Source organism: Rhinopithecus roxellana, chromosome 17 (genome assembly GCF_007565055.1).
Source record: "Rhinopithecus roxellana isolate Shanxi Qingling chromosome 17, ASM756505v1, whole genome shotgun sequence".
NCBI lineage: Eukaryota > Metazoa > Chordata > Mammalia > Primates > Cercopithecidae > Rhinopithecus > Rhinopithecus roxellana.
Window position 1 is genome coordinate 103,978,168 of NC_044565.1, and position 19,575 is coordinate 103,997,742.

At 36.3% G+C, this 19,575-nt stretch overlaps 1 protein-coding gene and 1 pseudogene across 2 annotated transcripts in view; one reads left to right on the forward strand and one right to left on the reverse strand.

Annotated features, from left to right (window-relative positions):
- LRPPRC (leucine rich pentatricopeptide repeat containing) overlaps positions 1-19,575 on the forward strand; it is a 124,377-nt gene that overhangs the window by 45,217 nt on the left and 59,585 nt on the right. Inside the window, exons 15-23 of the mRNA XM_030920927.1 lie at positions 10,758-10,785; positions 11,696-11,753; positions 12,832-12,938; positions 13,149-13,226; positions 13,568-13,612; positions 13,969-14,082; positions 15,099-15,229; positions 15,907-15,992; positions 17,415-17,622. Coding sequence (XP_030776787.1) covers positions 10,758-10,785; positions 11,696-11,753; positions 12,832-12,938; positions 13,149-13,226; positions 13,568-13,612; positions 13,969-14,082; positions 15,099-15,229; positions 15,907-15,992; positions 17,415-17,622 — 855 coding nt within the window. The remainder of the gene's footprint in view (positions 1-10,757; positions 10,786-11,695; positions 11,754-12,831; positions 12,939-13,148; positions 13,227-13,567; positions 13,613-13,968; positions 14,083-15,098; positions 15,230-15,906; positions 15,993-17,414; positions 17,623-19,575) is intronic.
- LOC104656805 lies at positions 1,632-2,952 on the reverse strand (annotated as a pseudogene). The gene has a single exon (XR_747180.2). The product of XR_747180.2 is annotated as a methylmalonic aciduria and homocystinuria type D protein, mitochondrial pseudogene (transcript).

Here is a 19,575-nt window from a genome sequence, read left to right on the forward strand (position 1 = left end):
ATTCTTTATTTTAATAGCTACTACCATACTACTTTCCAGAAAAAGTTGTATTAGCTCATACTTAGATTAGCAATTCACACTTCTACCAGCAATGTATGAGAGTACCCACTTCCTGCAAACATACAGGTATTAGACATTGTAATGCTTTTTAATTTTGGCCTAGCTGATAGATGAGAAATGACATCTCAATGTATAATTTTCAATTTGCATCTTCCTATTAAGCAGGGTTAGAACGTACTTACTGGCCATTTGGATTTCTTCTTCTATGAAATGCCTATTTAAATTCTTTGCCAGTTTTCTACTAGGTGATACAGTTTTTCTTGTCAATTTATAAGGTGTTGCATTTGAGGGATATTTATCTATACACTATCGCATGTTAAATACGTGATTTTTTTTTTAACCTTGTTGCAGAGATGAGAGAGAAATATAAGGATAAGATCTTGGATAGTTACTGGAAGGAGTCAGAGGAGTTTGTAGTCAGTGTTGCAAGCTGCAGAAATGGAGGAGAGATAGTCCTATAGAAAGAGGGTGTTCAGTTTGGTATTTGGAAAAGTTACTGAGGTTTTTTTTTTTTCAAAATGGAGATGAGGTTTCGCTATGTTGCCCGGAGTGCTGTCAAACTCCTGGGCTCAAGCGAACCTTCAGTGTTGGCCTCCCAAAGTACTGGAATTACAGGAATGAACCACTGGCCTGACCATTATTGAGTATCTTTAAGAGAAGAGTTGATACTATTGTAGTGGAAGAAGCCCAGCTAGAAGCTCTGAAAATCTTGGTGTCTTTGTTTTGCTTTTAGTGATTGGATTATGTATACTATAACTGAATTTATCTGTGCTTTCAGATTATTTATATTTTTATTTGAAAAGATACATTGAAAATATTGGAAAGGTTACCTTATCTTTAAACCACACCAGGCTAGCTGCTTTGCTTCTCCCCGACTTACATCCTTTTTGTTGCTTTCCCTATTTGTTAGCATCTAAAATTTTTAATTGATTCCTGGGTTTAAAAATAGCCACAGATTGATTATATTTTTAACTTTCCACTTTAGAGTTAGAGAAAATGTTTAAATATGTTTAACAAAGGGGACATTACCCAGGAGCCTCCCATGTTTGCACAGTTACAAATCCATCTTTATTCTTGACATAGTAAAAATAAGCTTAAGCAGATTCCTTCCAGGAACATATTTCAGCATGTAGGTCCTAAAACTGTATACTGTTGATTAATTTTTCTTATTGTAGATAAAGAAAAATTTTTAGGTTGTGGTAACTTGGCATTTTTCATAAGAATATGTGCATAATTCAGAGCACTTGTGTGACTACAGGTGATTTCTTTCTTTTTCTTCTACTCCGAAAACTACTAAAAATTCAAAATGTAATTGATGTAATTGCAATTCATTATCTTGGCATTAATGTAGCCAGTGTATTTTTTTGTTTGATGTCAAATTAACTAGTATATTTAAAAATCCCTTTGTCAGTATAGTTATTGAAGCAGTCATCTGTTGTGCTCCTGAGGGTCCCACTGTACTCTAGCAACTTTAGAATTGGCTGAGTGACTAGGAGAAAACTTATTGGCATTGATTTACATTGCCCGTAGAGCCAGGGTTAACTACCTGCAACTCCTACAATGATTAGCTGTTTTTTTTTGTAACCAAATGTGTGATTTATTTTGGGAAGAAAATAATTAAAACTGAGGCCTTTTTCCAAAAAAGGGGAGAAATAACAATAGCAGATCATACCCTGGTTACAAGCTAATTACCACATCCCATACAATGTGGATGTGCTCAATGTGTATTCAATGATATGAATAACGAAGATTTGCAATTTTAAAGTCCCAAATCACTTGCCAATGTTGTAAATTCATAAATGCTGAAATAAATACTTAGAAATAAGTCTATTTTAAAAACGTTAGTCTGACAGTGTTTACAGATCAATCCAAAGATCACTTACAAATAGTACACCAAATAAATGGACATTTCTGCTAATTTCCACTTAATTTCTTCATAATATGGCTGTCTGGTGTAGCATTAGTGAAAATACTTCCTACAACTACATGGGTACCCCAGAGACTATGACGAATCACTTTACAGCATCTAAGGTCATCAACAGAGAATCCTAAATGTCGGTAGCGTTCATCAGTTTCAAAAAGAGTGTTGTTTGTATATGGTCCAAAAAATGCCAAACCAGATGATGGGTCAATAAAGTCAGCCCAATATCCCTCAGCTCGAAGAGCGTAGCAAATTTCCTTAGCACCATTGATGAACTTTTCTAAGAGCACTTCTCTTTCAGTTTCTACTTCTTCACTCCAAACAGTCATATCATTCTTAGTTTTCTGTGTTACAGTCAGAATCAGTAGTTTGTTATTAGCTACTTCTGGAAACAGTGATTCAAAATCTTTTCGCAGCAATTCTGGACATGTTTGTATTGCACACTCTACTCTGGCACTTTTAAAGTAAGTTTCTGCACTGTTTATTTCTCGTTCAACAGGTGCATCATTACCCTGAAATTCATTCACATATTGTGCCATCACAAACTCATGTCTTTCACTTGATAAAGGTTCTGCTAGAACATCAGGCAAAGTTTTATGAACCAGGCTTTTCTTCTGTGAAGCAGTCCCATTGAGGTGACAATCAAAACCTATGTTCCAGGAAGCTGGAACCTCTGATCTTGAGGTCCGAAGGGTCCCATAGTTTCATCAGGCCACACTGTTCGAGAGCATATATCTGGAGTTGCAGCGGCCACATAAGACTCATCCGAACCTGACGATCCTGCAGTCGAAAAGGCTCTGGGATTGACAACCCTTTTAACTAAAGAGCAAAATCCTGGCAGATAGGAAACCAGTCTGGCTCTGTTACAAAGCACATTGGCCATCTCCACTGGAGAGGACAGTTCGCAAAATAGCTTTCCTTTGGTAAAGTTATTCCAGGTACCACCACTGTCCCTAGCTGTCCCAGAACCAGACTCTCACAATGATTAGCTTTTAAGAGATTCACCAAAAGTGAATCTCTTGCCAAAAATAATTGCTAAAAATAATTATTCAGAGTTAATCCAAAATCTAAAAAGTTAAAGAACATTATAATTAGATACCATAGTCACTTTAGCTAAATCTAAAGGAAATTTGGATATATATTTCATTGTTAGAATTCACATTTTGAGACTGTGGTGCGGCTCATACCTGTATAATCCCAGCACTTTGGGATACTGAGGCTGGAGAATCAGCTTGAGTCCAGCAGTTCAAGACCAGCCTGGCTCTTTGATTTTAACCCTTTCTGCCCTCACATGTGTAAGTTGAACTTTCTGGATTGCCGCCGGCATGCAGCATGATTATTTTTCTTGCCTAACACCATATTCTTAATTTGATTTCTGTTTTACATTGGAGGAAAGAAGGTTGAATATATCTGATTTTGCTCTGCCTTAAATATTATATGAAATAAAATATTTTGTGGGTTTTTTTAAAAAACCACAGTTTAGTAGGAAATGGAAATTGAATGCATATATGTTAGTATGAGCTCTCAGAGATAACACAGAAATGTTATACAAAGAGAAGAAAGTTGGGGGAAGGGATGGGAGGAATGTACATACATACATTAGGCAAATGGAAGAGAGGCTGTGTTTAATAAAGTTAAAGCTGGTTAAGATCACAGGCTTTTAGATGTAACTCATTTAAGTCCAGGTTCTACATTTCATTTATATTTTACATGCTATGTGATCATGGCAAGCTAATTAACATTTCAGTGTCCCTGTTTTTTAGTATGTACAGTAGAAAGAAGAGTATCTAAATGGCTGTACTGCTTTGTCAATACTTTGCAAGTGTCTTTCTTTAGTAGGCCCTATCTGTGTCTTTTTTTTTTTTTTTTTTTTTTTTTGAGACAGTCTCACTCTGTCGCCCAGGCTGGAGTGCAGTGGCCGGATCTTGGCTCACTGTAAGCTCCACCTCCCGGGTTTACGCCATTCTCCTGCCTCAGCCTCCTGAGTAGCTGGGACTACAGGCGCCCGCCACCTCGCCCGGCTAGTTTTTTGTATTTTTTAGTAGACACGGGGTTTCACTGTGTTAGCCAGGATGGTCTCGATCTCCTGACCTCATGATCCGCCCGTCTCGGCCTCGCAGAGTGCTGGGATTACAGGCATGAGCCACCGCACCCGGCCTCTTGTGTCTTTAAAGGAGAATTTAAAAGTTTTGAAAATAGTATTCTCATTTAGAAACTATTTGGGGGCTATTCATAGTGCTGTATGAAATTTACAAAAGTACTGTTGGAGTTGTCCAGAGTTTGTAGACTCCTCTGTCTATAATAGCAGTAGAATGTTACTGTTCTTCCTGATTTGGCAACGTTTTTCTTTAAAATTCTGTTATCCTGCTAGAAAAATCTCACTTGAAAGCTGAAATTGGATCTCAACAGACATATGGGGTTAACCTTTTCTCCAAACTTGTTCTTCAAACAGGAAGAAAAGTGTAAATGGAATGAGGTGTAGAGAAAACAATGTCGTTTCTTAAATGCGGCTTCCTCACAAACTTCATTTGGTTGTGGGCAGAAGAGGAGACAAGAGTTTGTCTTTCCATTGTTCGGGTTAGACAATGGAGACATTGAAATGTTAATTAACTTGCCACGATCACATGGTATGTAAAACATCAATAAAATGTAGAACCCTGACTTAAATGAGTTCTACCTAAAATTTGTTAGTTTATCAAATAGCAAATGCCAAAGCTCGTAGCCAAACTGCTTGGGTTCAAAATTACTTCATTATTTTATTCCTTTGGAGAACCTGGAAATTTAATTTTTTCTTTTTTATTATGAACTGTATTATACATTCAGAGGCATATCTAAAACTTAAATGTACCATATAAAAAAGATAAATCAAATACATGGTACCCACCTCTGAGACCAGGACATAGAATGTCAGTGGGATCCTAAAAGCCTCTTGTGTGCTCCTTCTCAGTCCCACGATGCCTTCCCCTGCTGTTGAGGTGCCTGCTGTTGAGGCTTGTGTATGTCATTCCCTTGCTTTCCTAAATAATTAAGCCACTTTTATCTAACCCCCAAGCAATATATAATTTAGTTTTGAAAGACTGATTAACAAACAGAAATCTGGCAATAAGGAAGAAGCAACACTGCCAGGAAATATAGACTGAATAGTCTCTGGGTTGGGATCTGGCTTCAGTTTTCCTAAAAGTTTACAAAAGACCCTTCTAGGGAAGTCAGTGAGGAAGGTCATGTGTGAGTGAGTCCTGAGAAAGAGGATGAATTTACCATGTTTGAGAAGTCTATGGCTAAATACCAGGCATCTGGCAGAAGTATCTACAGATACGTAAATGTGTTCTGCACCTAAACTCACTTCCTCAAACTTTCAGGAATGTGTCAGAGTAGAACACTTTTGTGGGTGAAATGAATGTTCTCAGTCTGTCCAAGCAGCAGGGCATGAAAGGCCGAGGAAGTATTGTATCATTACATGGTCAAAACAATACAGATAATGTAGATCCATTGTCACCTTAGGTTAAAAAAGAGATATAGTGACAGAGACCTTGGTGGTGAGGGTCCACACTCTGGACTGGTTAGTTGCTTTCCTTCACTGGGTTCTCACTACATTTTCATCCAGGAGATTCTCTTTTGTTCTTTTCTTCCAAGTTGAATCTTTTTGCTTTCTGTATCTGATACTTTTCTTTTTTCTTAGTTTAGTCTTTTTATAGAGGACAACCTTCTCGAGTAGCTTCTCGAGAAAAGCATATGGAAGGTAAATTTTTTTGAGACCTTGAATACCTATATTCTAGCCTCAGATAGGATTGATAGTTTGGCTATATATAGAATTCTGAGTTGGAAATAATGTTTGTTTATAATTTTGAAGGTATTGCTCCATGTTTTCTTTACAGTGTTACTGTTGAAAGATTTAAGCCATTCTGATTCCTGACCCTTTATATGTAACTTATTTTTATAGAACATCCTCTGAAAGTTTGTAGAATCTTTCCTTTATCTCTGTTGTTTTGACATTTGACAATTAAGCAACTTATTTATCTCTGGAAATTTGTATAGCTTCATTTTATCATTAGTATTCTGGAATTTCTAGAATGATTTTTGGAAGTTTCTATAATCTTCTGGAACTTAAGAATCTCTTGACCACTAGTGTTATGACGTTTCACTATAGAGCAACCTTATGTATGAGTTTGTTTTGTTTTGTTTTTCGTATTTTGTCAATTGTGCTGCATGCTCAGTGGCTCCTTTTAATTTGGCCATTTATATCCCTCAGCTCTGGAAAATTTTAGTTTTAGAAATAATTTTTTCTCTCTTTCTGAAACTCTTAGACTGGTGCTTTCTTTTTTTCTCCTACTTTGCATTTCTTGGTTCTTAGGTTCCACTTTCTGTGATATTTCTTCAACCTTATCTTCTGCCTCTTCTGTTGAATTTTTTGTTTCTGCTAGCCCTTTTTTATTTCCAAAATCTCTTTTGCATTCTCAAAGTGTTTCTTTTGTAAAATAACATCTTACTGTCTCATAGATATCAAGTCTTTATCTCTCATAGGCCTTTTTTTTTTTTTTTTTTGAAACAAGGTCTGGCTCTATCACCCAGGCTGGAGTGCAGTGGTGCGATCTTGGCTCACTGCAACCTCTGCCTCCCAAGTTCAAGCGATTCTCCTGCCTCAGCCTCCCAAGTAACTTTGACTACAGGTGTGTGCCACCACGCCTGGCTAATTTTTGTATCTTTTGCAGAGATGGAGTTGCTCCATGTTAACCAGGCTGGTCTTGAACTTGTGAGCTCAAGCTATCTGGCTGCCTCAGCCTTGCAAAGTGCTTGGATTATAGGCGTGAGCCACCCTGCACCTGGCCTCTCATAGGAAATATAGTTTTTTTGTTTGTTTGTTTGTTTGTTTTTTTGAGACGGAGTCTCGCTCTGTTGCCCAGACTGGAGTGCAGTGGCACGATCTCGGCTCACTGCAAGCTCCGCCTCCCGGGTTCACACCATTCTCCTGCCTCAGCCTCCTGAGTAGCTGGGACTACAGGCGCCTGCCACCACGCACGGCTAATATTCTGTATTTTTAGTAGAGACGGGGTTTCACCGTGTTAGTCAGGATGGTCTCGATCTCCTGACCTCGTGATCTGACCGCCTCGGCCTCCCAAAGTGCTGGGATTACAGGCGTGAGCCACCGTGCCCTGCCAGTAATAGTTTTTTGCAAGGCTTCCTTCTTCATGCTTATTGTCTACTGTCTTCAAGTTTGTGTGTATGTATACTGTTTTCCCTTTTTGCCCCCTAAATATCTGGGAATCCTTAAAAGTAGGAAATGCAAAAAGCCATCCGAAGCTCTGAGTTTGTTAGTGTGGTGTGTTGACTTGGTGTCTTGTTCTAGGGATCGCTGAGTGGCTGTTGAGATTGTCATTGTATCTTTGTGTCTTTCCTCATAGGATGGGGCATTCCCCAATGAAATGTCTTCCAGGACACTGCATGAGGGAGAGTACTAGAGACTCCTGTGTTTATCATGTAGAGTGTATAGTTACTTAATTCTCAGTTCTCTAGGGATTGACTGTTTCACCCTTCAGAGAAGAATCCTCCAGGTGTCTGCTGCTGCTGTTGGAGGGAGGGGTGTAGCCTCCCAGCTGAGGGAGAGGATGTAAGGGACCTTCCGAGTGTAGTCTCGTTTCTTCTACCTTGGTAATGGAGATTTGATTGTATAAGTTTGGTTCTAGATTTCTTCACTGATGTCTTGAGATTTTGACATTCTCTTTACTGCTAAATTGGTTATCACTTCTCTGTCTGTAATATTTATTTCTAGTTACATATACTTCCCCGTTATTTTATGTGTCATTGAAAAAAATCTTTTTATTGCAGTGGGGTATTGGAAAAGGACCAAATTTAGATGGAAATTGTTAGTCTCGCATCCACAGCTTACTCAGAAAATGCCTGCATAAGTTTTAAAACTATTTTGCTCCTCAGTTCTTCATCTTTATAATGGTTCTGATAATTGCGCTTAAAGTGAAGATGTTATGACCATTAAATAAGTCAAAGTGCTTAGAAAACTGTTTAATGCATTTGTGAGTGCCCAGAAAATATTAGTTCTTATTAGTGTGTGCCAAGGGCTATGAATGCTACATAGTGGACTGTTTAAATATGAATAGGAAACTTCCTACCCCAGCGTTGTTCACAGTATGAAAATAAGAAAGCAACTGTAAACTAGTCTTTGTAACTGTGAATGTTTATAGAAGGTACTCTGTCTTCTGCCAAGGTTGGGGAAGGGATGAATCAGGGCAGGAGCTGCAGAGAAATTGCTGAGATGCATATTGAATTTGTAGAGGGGAAGGGAAGGGTTTTTCAGGCAGAGACATTGAGGCTGAAAGAGCAGGGGTTCTGGGGAAGTGTAAGTGGATTGGTAGTAGCTTAAGAAACTATGAAATAATGAGAAGAAATAAAGTCAAAATGGTAGCCTCGGGGTCTTTGTGAGTAGTCTCATTCTAAATTAGGATATTTGGACCTTGAGTCACATGGCTTCGAGCCATTGAAAGGTTTACATGATGAAGTTAAGATTGACATATATTCAAAGGGGATAATACAGGTAAAGCTATATAGGGAGACAGGAAACATTAGGAGATCCTTCACACTTTATGGGATCCTTTGAGGGAACTGTGGAATTTCCAGTTGAAGGTATTTTACACCGCCTTACCAAATTTGTTTCCTCTTCTGGGAAACAAAGAACTTAAATATGTATATGCAGGATTGTCTTTAAGATAAAAAATATAATGCACTTAGGACCTAGTACAAAGTCTGGGTCACTTTTAAGGGGCACGTAGGGAAGGACAGTTCCTGAAAGAGATTGAGTAGCACCTAGCGGATAATGGCTAACAACACCACAAATTCCAAAACTTAGTCAAAGAGGACCAAAAAGATGGTAGTTGAATTTTGAATTAAAATCATTGGTAATTTTAGCATGAGTAGTTTCAGTGGAATTTGGGGCCAGAAGTCAGATTGCATCGGATTGGGAACTGGTAACTGTTCCTTACAATAACCTGGTTTTGAAGGATTCTGTATATTTTTGTTTTGGTTTCAAACCCGTGCCATTCACCATGAAGCTTCACATTCAAGGTAGTGCTTTTAGACATTTTCAGTTGTTTTAGGTATATGTGAAATTTTGAAAGTTTATCTCCATGCCTTCCTTAGATACTTCATGCCAAGTTTGAGGGCAACTTAATATTGTAACTATTTTTTTTTTTGTGAGATGGAGTTTCACTCTTGTTGCCCAGGCTGGAGTGCAATGGCGATCTCAGCTCACAGCAACCTCCGCCTCCCGGGTTCAAGCCATTCTCCTGCCTCAGCCTCCTGAGTAGCTGGGATTACTGGCATGCAACACACACCTGGCTAATTTTGTATTTTTAGTAGAGATGGGGTTTCTCCATGTTGGTCAGGCTGGTCTTGAACTCTCGACCTCAGGTGATCCACCCGCCTCAGCCTCCCAAAGTGCTGGGATTACAGGTGTAAGTCACCACGCCCAGCCTTAACTATTTTTTATTTGACAGTAAGTTGATACTTTGATAAAAATAGATGGTTAAAGTAACTAAAAAAAAAAAAGAAAAAAAAAGAGGAAGCCCAGCTTACTAATGTTGAGAGTTAAAATAGAAGTACAGAATTTAGACTGGACATGATATGTGTTTATTTTTTTAAAGTACAACTCCCATGTACCCATCCCCCAGCTTTAACAGCCAAGATTTTGGCAGTCCTGTTTTACCATTCCCCTTCTGTCTCTTTCTTTCCTGGACCATTAAAACTAACTATGGATCTTTGTCATCTACCCATAAATACTTTAGTATATATCTCAGAACTTATTTTAAATAAAACAACATAACCACCATAATATCATACCTGACAAAATTAATCCTAGTTGAGAAGCAGAATTCATCAAATGCCCAAATGGGTCCAGGATACAGCAAAGGAACCATTCCAATTTTTACCACTTAATATTATGCACTTTGGCACATTAGCCTCTCGCTTTCTTACAAACTCTTGATTTTTCTCTACTTTCCTTGTCCTGTTTTTCAAATGTGGTAGGCTACTGGCAGGTCAAAATTCCTTGGAATCGAAGCTCTTTGTAGCCTAACCGAAAAAGATACCTAATTTTTATCTGATTTTACTGTATTTTATTCTTTATAGCTTCAAGTTATCCCCTGCTGGAAGATGACATGAGTGATACTCTGTCTTCTCACGGAATTATATTTAAAGACACATTAGTTTTGATCACCCGGTCCAGGTGTTGGGATTTCTCCATTATGTAGTCACTATTTTTTTTTCATTACAAGTAACAAGCAATCTGTGGGCAGTCACTTTGAGACTCACTCTGTCTGCCAGGCTGGAATGCAGTGGCGGCATCTCAGCTCACTGCAACCTCCGCCTCCTGGGTTCAGGCATTTCTCCTGCCTCAGCCTCCCAAGTAGCCTGGATTACGGGCATCCACCAACACGCCCGGCTAATTTTTGTATTTTTAGTAGAGGCAGGGTTTCACCATGTTGATCAGGCTGATCTCAAACTCCTGACCTCAGATGATCCGCCTGCCTTGGCCTCCCAAAGTGCTGGGGTTACAGGTCTGAGCCACCAGGCCTGGCCTATTTTGAATATTTGAAATGGGTGAGTGTCAGCCTTTCTATATTACCTTGTTCCTGAAAATTCATCCTGATACAGCAAACATTTATTTACTTATTAATTTTAATACTTTGATCTGTACATATTACAAGTATGCATTTTAACTTAATGTTTTTTAAACCTGGGCTTATTTTCGATCCTTTGCTGCCCTCTGCAGGTCTATGAATATAAATCTTTGGAGCAAGGTAAGTCCCCCTCATATTGCAAATCATAAGGTGTTTTTAACGTTACAAGCCAATACCATAGGTTATGTAATAATTTTTATCATGAAACCTATATTTGGTTTTCTTTTAAAATTTTGCTGACAGTTAATGTTGAAAAATAATTGTTATGTGTGTCTTTTAGTGTTTGTGAATTCAACTGATAATAATCCAATGGGAGGAGGGAGAGGATCAGGAAGAACAGCTAATGAATGCTGGGCATAATACCTAGGTGATGGGATGATCTGTGCAGCAAACCACCGTGGCACACATTTACCTATGTGACAAACCTGCACATCCTGCACATGTACCCCTGAAGTTAAAATAAAAGTTGGAAATTTTAAAAAAATGAATCCATAAGAATAGACACTTTAATCTTTAGACCCCTTTTGTTTTAGTCTCATTAAGAGGAATGAAAATTGTTATTAAATATCTAAAAAATGTAAGTCATGTAGCAGTTCAGGATATTTTGCTTTGTATTTCAGTAAAACTTAATACAAAATGAGGAAACCAGTGCAGTGTCAACAAGACCAAAAACAATATAATGAGGAATAATATTGGTCAATAATTCCTATAAGCTCTTTTCTGTTTATAACAATTCATGCAAAGTGATGTTTATATATCAATTTATAAATCAGTTTAGAGTCTTTCTTTGTGGCATTTCACAAAACATTGCAGTTTTCCTTCAACATGGATTTGTTTTTGTTTTTAAAAGACAAACCTATTATTTAAAACAAAACAATCTCCTTGGCAGGTGGGGGTGGTTTTGAATTACTATGATATAGAATAATACCTTACTGGGGAGAGGTTTTATTATTTCAAGAATTCAATTTCAGATTATATTTGTTTTTGTTTGCTTCTCTTGCTGCAATGCACGATTTTTCTGTCTTACCAGATAACAGAATTGTTGTACAAGGATGGACGTTATTGCCAGGAGCCTCCAGGACCAACGGGTAGCGTTTCAATTTCGATGATTGTAACTTATCCACAAATCCATTCTTCTGTGTAATGATGGGTTAGGAGGATTACAGCAGTAAACACTTTATTTTTAAAAGTGAAATTTGAAAACATTTGGTTATAAGTCTTTATATTGATTACAACATTTTAATATCTGAAGTGTTTGGTTTTGTTACAATTATTATTTCTAAAGACGGAGTTGGGAGGCTTTTTCTTTTCAGATACTGGGAAATGTTTCTTCTAACACCTATGGAAATAGGCTTAAAAATCAGTGATTCTTAGTATTTATGTGCTTTTAATATTTTGCAGGTGTAGTTAATTTTAAACATAAAATGTAGGGAAGGTTCTTGTGGATTTCCACTTAAATATAATTTATTGTCCCAAATACATTGTTTTGACATTTAATGATTTTCATTTTTCACATGAAGTTTAGAATATATAGTTTTCTGTAAGATGGTACCCTTCTTGAAAGTTTACATTTCTATCCTAGGTATTATTGTAACATGGCCCTATACATTTTATGCTTGAATGCAAAGGAAAATTACTGTTGTTACAAAACATCTTTGTTAATCTTGGTTTTTCATTGGCTAATAGGTAGCTCTCCACAGGATTACTGTATCTGCTTATTAAAATTATTTAACTTTCTATAATCAACATTTAATAATGCTTTCTAATTTTATGTGCTTCCCTAAATATTGTCCACAAACAAAATAGTATAGAAATGTGTACAAGACATTTATTTATTCTTATTACTTGTGATTTGGACAGGAAAGGGGTAAGGCCTTGGGCAGAACCACTTCTGTCACAGAGTGGTGGAAAAAAAATAGATTGAAGTAAGATTCAGTACTGAAAAGCTGTCACTCGGTCTGAAAATAATTAATATTCCTTTCACTCACCAGTTAGATATGTGCTCCCAAACCACATAATCTCTATGCCTCAGTGATCATTGTTGCCATTTCAGAGCCTCTCATCAGGGTGACATCTCACACCAAAATGATTTCTTATAAATTAATCTTGATAACATGACAGTCTCGGTAATTTTAGTGGAATGCTTTCTCTTGTTTTTTTCCACAGAAGCTGTTGGCTATTTTCTTTATAACTTGATTGACAGCATGAGTGACTCAGAGGTACAGGCCAAGGAGGAGCGTTTGAGACAATACTTCCATCAGCTGAAGGAGATGGTACCATTTCATTTTTTGCTATATAATGCCTGTCCTGCCTGACATGTATCTATTAGATTTGAAATTGCTGCTTTTAAGTACAACCAGACCACTTCTCAATGACATGCAAGAGTTGGAGACTTAAATTATGTCTGAGATAATTTCTGTTAGACAAATTTCAGTTTAGTTGTCTAAAACTCAGGTTTTTCCCCCCCCCTTCCCTTCTCACAGAATGTAAAAATTCCTGAAAATATCTACAGAGGCATTCGTAATCTACTGGATAGCTACCATGTTCCTGAATTGATTAAGGTGTGTGAAATAGCAATCAACTGGATAAAACGCTTAATTTATATATAATAGCATGTTAAAATTTTATTTAAATATGATGCTTTTGGCCAGAAAAAAAATTTATTTCAATGACAGCCATTAAAACAAAGCTTTTCATTGATTGTTCATAAATACTATTTATATATTCATAAATATATTTAAAACATTAATTACATTAATAAAGTATGAAAAGAATGTCTAAAATTTTGGAAAGATGAAAAATAGTAATATGAGGTAAGACTTACAAAATTTAGTTTTGATGTTTGCTGATGTGTTTCTATGTATGTTTTCTAATTCTGTGCTAATTTGAATTTCAATTTTAGGATGCTTATATGTTGGTTGACAGTGAGGATTTAGACTCTCGAAAAGTAAGTAGGATTTTGACTAGGTACTACATGCTATAGTAACCATATTTAATGAGTATTCTGGATTGTGTACTTATAAAAGCAGTGATTGCTCACATTTTTATCATCTTGTATACCTCTGAGAAGTTGGTAAAACCTGTTTCCCATCTCAGAAAAGTCAACATATTTAAGAAATTTGCCTATAATCTCAGGAGATTTGTAAACCTCTGGAGTCCATCCATGGATCCCCAATTCATATCCCTGATAGCATTTATGACATTTAGGAAAGTAGAAAGGAAAGTCAGTTTAAAGGGCAGAGTGACAAAAGGGATAGCTTTCCTTTTTCAGGAAATTTTTCTTTTCTTTTTTCTTTTCTGTAGACTCTGCGACTTAGGTCATCTGAATTGGAGTCTAGACTTGAAACATTAAAAGCTGAAGATCAACCTATAAGAGATGTCCTAAAGCAACTCATATTAGCACTTTGTTCCCAAGAGGTAACATTTGTTTTAATACTTAAATGTTATTAAGGCAAAAAATTATTGGTAGATAACAATAAGAAAAACCAAATATAATATTTATGATTTTTACGATTGATCATTATACTTCAGGCTTGTAAAGAATGCAATTAAATGAAAGGTTAACTAATTTCAGCTACACCTTGAATGGCATGTTTTCGGGTTGCTGTAGTTTGTTTATGATAATCTGCAAAGTGAATGATAGTAACAGCCGTGATAGGTTTATCATACATGCCAAATGTCCTTTCAAGCCATGGCTCCGGTCTCTTATATCTAGATTGTCAAGCAACTGATACACGCAGTAGTCATTTGCAAGTCAAATATTACTAGGTTGTTAATGCAGGGATTGAAATTCCATTTTCCTGCTGGAAAAAAGCTCTTTCTGAGATAAAGGGTCCCTTGCCTTTTTTCAGCGGGCGTCCAGCTGTACTTGGTGTTCATTTTAGTGTATGTCTGCAATTTGTGGGATATCACTAGACTGTTTGTCAGTTTCTAGTTCAATATAATTGAGCCATAAGCTTGTAGTTTTAGGAAAAAATATCATGGCTAATTTTATGATTATAACCTGCTACTGTTAAATTCTAAAATATTTCTTCACATTACTTGGATACTAAACTAGACTGAGAAACTTCTCAATGATAACATAATTCTGCATCCTGAAATTAGACTGTGATTAGGGTTTGATTTAGGAATTACTTAATCTGGAAGTCTTTTTAAAATAATACCATACACAAAGCCTAAAACATCAAATTTGGCATAAACAATGGCCATTTTATATTGCAGATAACACATCTTTTAGCCCCTACATGTATAAGACTTGCCCACTTTTTAGAGGTGAATAAAAATACCAAGGGGCAGAGTCAGGTTGTTAACATGAAACCATTTATTTTTAAAGTACTATTAACTTTTTCTAAACTCTGAACATTAAAGCTAAAAATGTGACATTTTTACCTTCACACTGATTTCTTCTTTTTCACTTCTATGCTGTATTTTAGAATATGCAAAAAGCCCTTGAATTGAAAGCAAAATATGAATCAGACATGGTTATCAGTGGTTATGCAGCTTTAATAAATTTATGCTGTCGACATGATAATGCAGAAGATGCCTTGAACTTGAAAGAAGAATTGTGAGTACCCTGGCACCGAAACAAGTTGTCAACATTTATTCTGCTCTACAGACCTTGATAGATTATCTAGATGGAATATTACTCTATTATATACTGTCATTTTAAAAAATTATTTTGTTGTCAGTGTTTTTGAAATTTCATATTATAAGGCTCTTTAATTAATTGTAGCTTATGTTCCGCAAGGTGTCTTTAAGACATTCTAGTCCTTAGAACCAAAGATTCTTTTCCATTGATTATATATCTCCATATCACAACAGTGGTGATGGTGACTGTTTTATGAGGCTTGATAACATTTCCCTTTCTATATTGTAGTGTAAATAAAATTCTCTCCATTTCTCAGGTACCTTCGGTTTCCAATCCTGTTAGATTTTTCAAGTAAAAATGTCTTTTTGGGTATTTCATTATTCGTGATGAAGGTTAGAATCACTTAAAGTATCTTTTGCAGATGGAGTGATGCAATATATATGTAGTGTTAGACTTTTACTTCACTAGTCACTTTGAATATAATTTCATGTGAACTTGTATATGACTTCAAAAAGAAATCCTAACTGAAGCGTAGAGGCCGACATTAGTTCAGGTCTTCTGATGCGCTTTTGAAAAGTGATTAAATGGATGTTGCTATTCTTTTAGCAGTTAGTTGACTTTTAAAATAATATAAATGTGGCTTTAATTTTTAGTGACCGCTTAGATTCATCTGCTGTCCTTGACACCAGCAAGTATGTAGGCCTTGTAAGAGTATTGGCAAAGCATGGCAAGCTCCAAGGTAAGCCTCAGCACATAAAGGAAATATGTGATGCGAGTATCTTGCCACTGGAATAACACGTGAATTGATATTAATGGATATCATGTCCTGCAAAGTGCTTGAACACTTTGCATACAAATTTGCATGTGAATCCAACCAGAACTGCATGGACAGTGTAGGCCATTAGTTTTAATGGATTGGCAAGCTTGTCATTTACATTTGCACAGCTCAGTGCTTTTTTGCATTTCTGCAGCTAGTTTTTATTAGCATTGCTGTTTGGATTGAGTTTGAAGATCATGACTTATGGCACAATTTGCTTATATGCCTGCACTAATGGCTTTGTTTTTGCTTAAGAAGGTCTGAAGCCTGAACGTAAAACCTATAAACGTAACCTAATATATGCTTCTGAATTTTGAAGTAGTCTTTGCCTTACTTTTTAATAACATTAACAAAATATATACTTTAAAGTTTTTATTTTAATTAAGGTTTTTATTTAATGGTTCATGGAAAAAGCTTAGCTGATTACACAGCTGATTTGCATACTCAGATTTTCTCATTGTTGAGATAATGTTAAGCCTAATAAAATTAATTACACTTGATAATACATTCATACTGTTTGCTTGTTTCTTAACTTTCTGATTTGACTTTATTTTGAAACTTCCTTTCTAGCCTTCCTCTCTTCCTTAGATTTTCAGAAAAGATTGTTTTAATTTTATTATAGGGAAAAATGTACGGAGAAAATCATTTATTAGAACATTGAATTTTTTCCTAGGACACCTTTCTAACTATAAGGATTATCCTTTTTTTTTTAAATCACTTTTTGTAAAGTGGTCAAAACATTTTGTCTGTGTAATAATTAAGAACAGCATTATAAAAATGCACTTATTCCATATCCTAAAATGTTTGTTTCTGCCTTCCTAATGAAGCTTAATGAATCTAATGTATTAACATGCAGTCTTTTGGAAAGCTTTCATTGGCTCTGCTTGGCTAATTAGTATCGACATAGCAAACAGGCCCTATCGGTATCAGACCATTAGTCTGGCTGTATATACAGTGTAAACACATCTTTATTATCTGGCCTCCTGACAAGCCATCTGCTGAAGAAACAATGGTGTGATTTAGCAGATGTTAGCTCTGAACGATAAAAGCATCCATTTAGGAGGATCTTACAGCTATAGGGCAGACCGTACAGGGTTATGTGGTACAGAGTGGGGACACAGTCCCTATCTATAATTTGTAGTCAAAGTTGCAGGGAAATGATAAAACCATGCTATTGTGGATTTATAATTGTAGTCTCGTTTAGAAATGCAAGTAGTAATTAACTTGAAATCGGCATTATACACTAGAATTTACATTCCTGCTGGGCTTGAAATGCTGTTTTAATAGCAGTTTGTTTTCCCTACATGAAATTACCTAAGGGTCTTTTGTGTTACTTCATTGTAGATGCTATTAACATTCTGAAGGAGATGAAAAAGAAGGATGTTCCTATCAAAGATTCAACAGTCTTGTCCTTTTTCCACATCCTAAATGGCGCAGCTTTAAGAGGTGAAATTGAAACAGTAAAACAGTTGCATGAAGCCATCGTGACTCTAGGCTTAGCAAAACCATCCACCAACATAAGTTTCCCATTGGTCACTGTATACCTGGAAAAGTAAGTTAATTGAATTTCGAATTTTAAATGTTGGCATTAAAAGAATGAGTCTAATAATTTTCAGATTATACTTTGTAAATACTCTCATGATGGGGATTCCTTGGAGGTCATTTGCCACAGAGTAAGAGGACTAATACGAACTCCGTGACGTTTAAAATCACTGTGGTCCTGTGGCTTTATGTATCAATGGGATGGTCCCTGGTGCTGTTTTGTAGGAGCATATGATTACTTGAAATTGAATCTAGTTTTTCCCAGTTTTGAGCCTGATAAGTGTTATTAATAAATATAAGAAAAAAGGATCTTCTGGGGCTTTTGAGTATGTGTCTTGACTGTTAGTTATTCAGGTAATAAGTGTAGAAGCATCTTCAGTGCTCCTTTTCTTCACAAAGTACTTTAAATACATATACCATTACAGTTATTTCTGGCTTTGATAAATGTTGTAGGAGATGAATTTTGCTGATAGGGCAAAGTTTACTGAGTTTGGTAATTTTTCCATTTGAAATGCTCTTGTTGGTGCTCAATTTAAGGCATTATTTGCAATGTAAATCATACAATCAGTCTATTTTGTAATGAATAAAACATTTTAGTAAGATGACTAAGCATAACTTACCTTTTTCTTTTGTATTTGTTTTTGTTTTCTGTTTTGCTTTTTAAATTTCCTAGATCATCTTTGTCAGCTTTTTCATAGCTTAATATAGTTTGTAAAATCTGCATTACATGGCGACTGCACTGGCAAAGTAGTATTAGAAAACCCTAGGCAAACAAAAATAGAAGATAATAATTAAAATAAAATAAAATAGAAGATATATGTATCTGAAAGTAATGAAACTCCGAAAACGAAAATATACTAATTTAGATTTCTTGATTTCAGTTAACAGGGCAGAGCCAAATTTGACTGAAACACAGAAATATCTCACTGTCAATGTAGTGTGGACATTGTCCTGTCGATGCCAGGAGAAAAATATGTATTTTAACGGTTCTCATGTTTTCCCCAAATTTCTGGTAGTTTTTCTTTCTTTCTTTTTTTCTTTCTTTATTTTTTATTTTTGATTATTATTTTTTTTGAGACGGAGTCTCGCTCTGTCACCCAGGCTGGAGTGCAGTGGCCGGATCTCAGCTCACTGCAAGCTCCGCCTCCCGGGTTTACACCATTCTCCTGCCTCAGCCTCCCGAGTAGCTGGGACTACAGGCGCCAGCCACCTCGCCCAGCTAGCTTTTTGTATTTTTTGGTAGAGACAGGGTTTCACCGTGTTAGCCAGGATGATCTTGAACTCCTGACCTCGTGATCTGCCCGTCTCGGCCTCCCAAAGTGCTGGGATTACAGGCTTGAGCCACCACGCCCGGCCTTTCTTTCTTTATTAGAGAGTATAATTAATTGAATATAATAAATGATTTAGTGTTGAATTTTAAATGTATAATAAAAACCATCTCTTTTAACTAACTTTCTGTTAAGAAATGTGTGTATATATGCATGCACACATGAAATCATTCCTTTGCCATCCAATCAAAAACAATTATCATGTTAGATGATTGGCCAAATCTTAACCTCCACAGTCTCAGCATTACATCCTGTTAAAGAAATAGTGATTCAAATAATGACTGTGTTACTGAGTTATCCTATTCACAGCCAACTTTATATAGAAATCCTATAATTAATATGCTTCCTATTAGAATTTTTTTGATTGCTTAAAAGACCCATTTCTGCAAATTGCATGTGCACCTCTACAGAAGGATTTGAAAGAAATGGGCCCAGTGCCCAGAAGAATTAGACCCTCCTACACTACCGGGCAAAAATAAAATAATTAACAGTGAAAATGAGGCCATCATAGAAAAGTATCTTACAAATAGAAATACTTTGAAGACAGAGGAGAAGTGAAAGCTTTCCAAAAGAGGTCTGCAGATGGGGCTCATGAACCAAGGAGAGCTTACCATGGGAAAATGGAAACGGTGTGG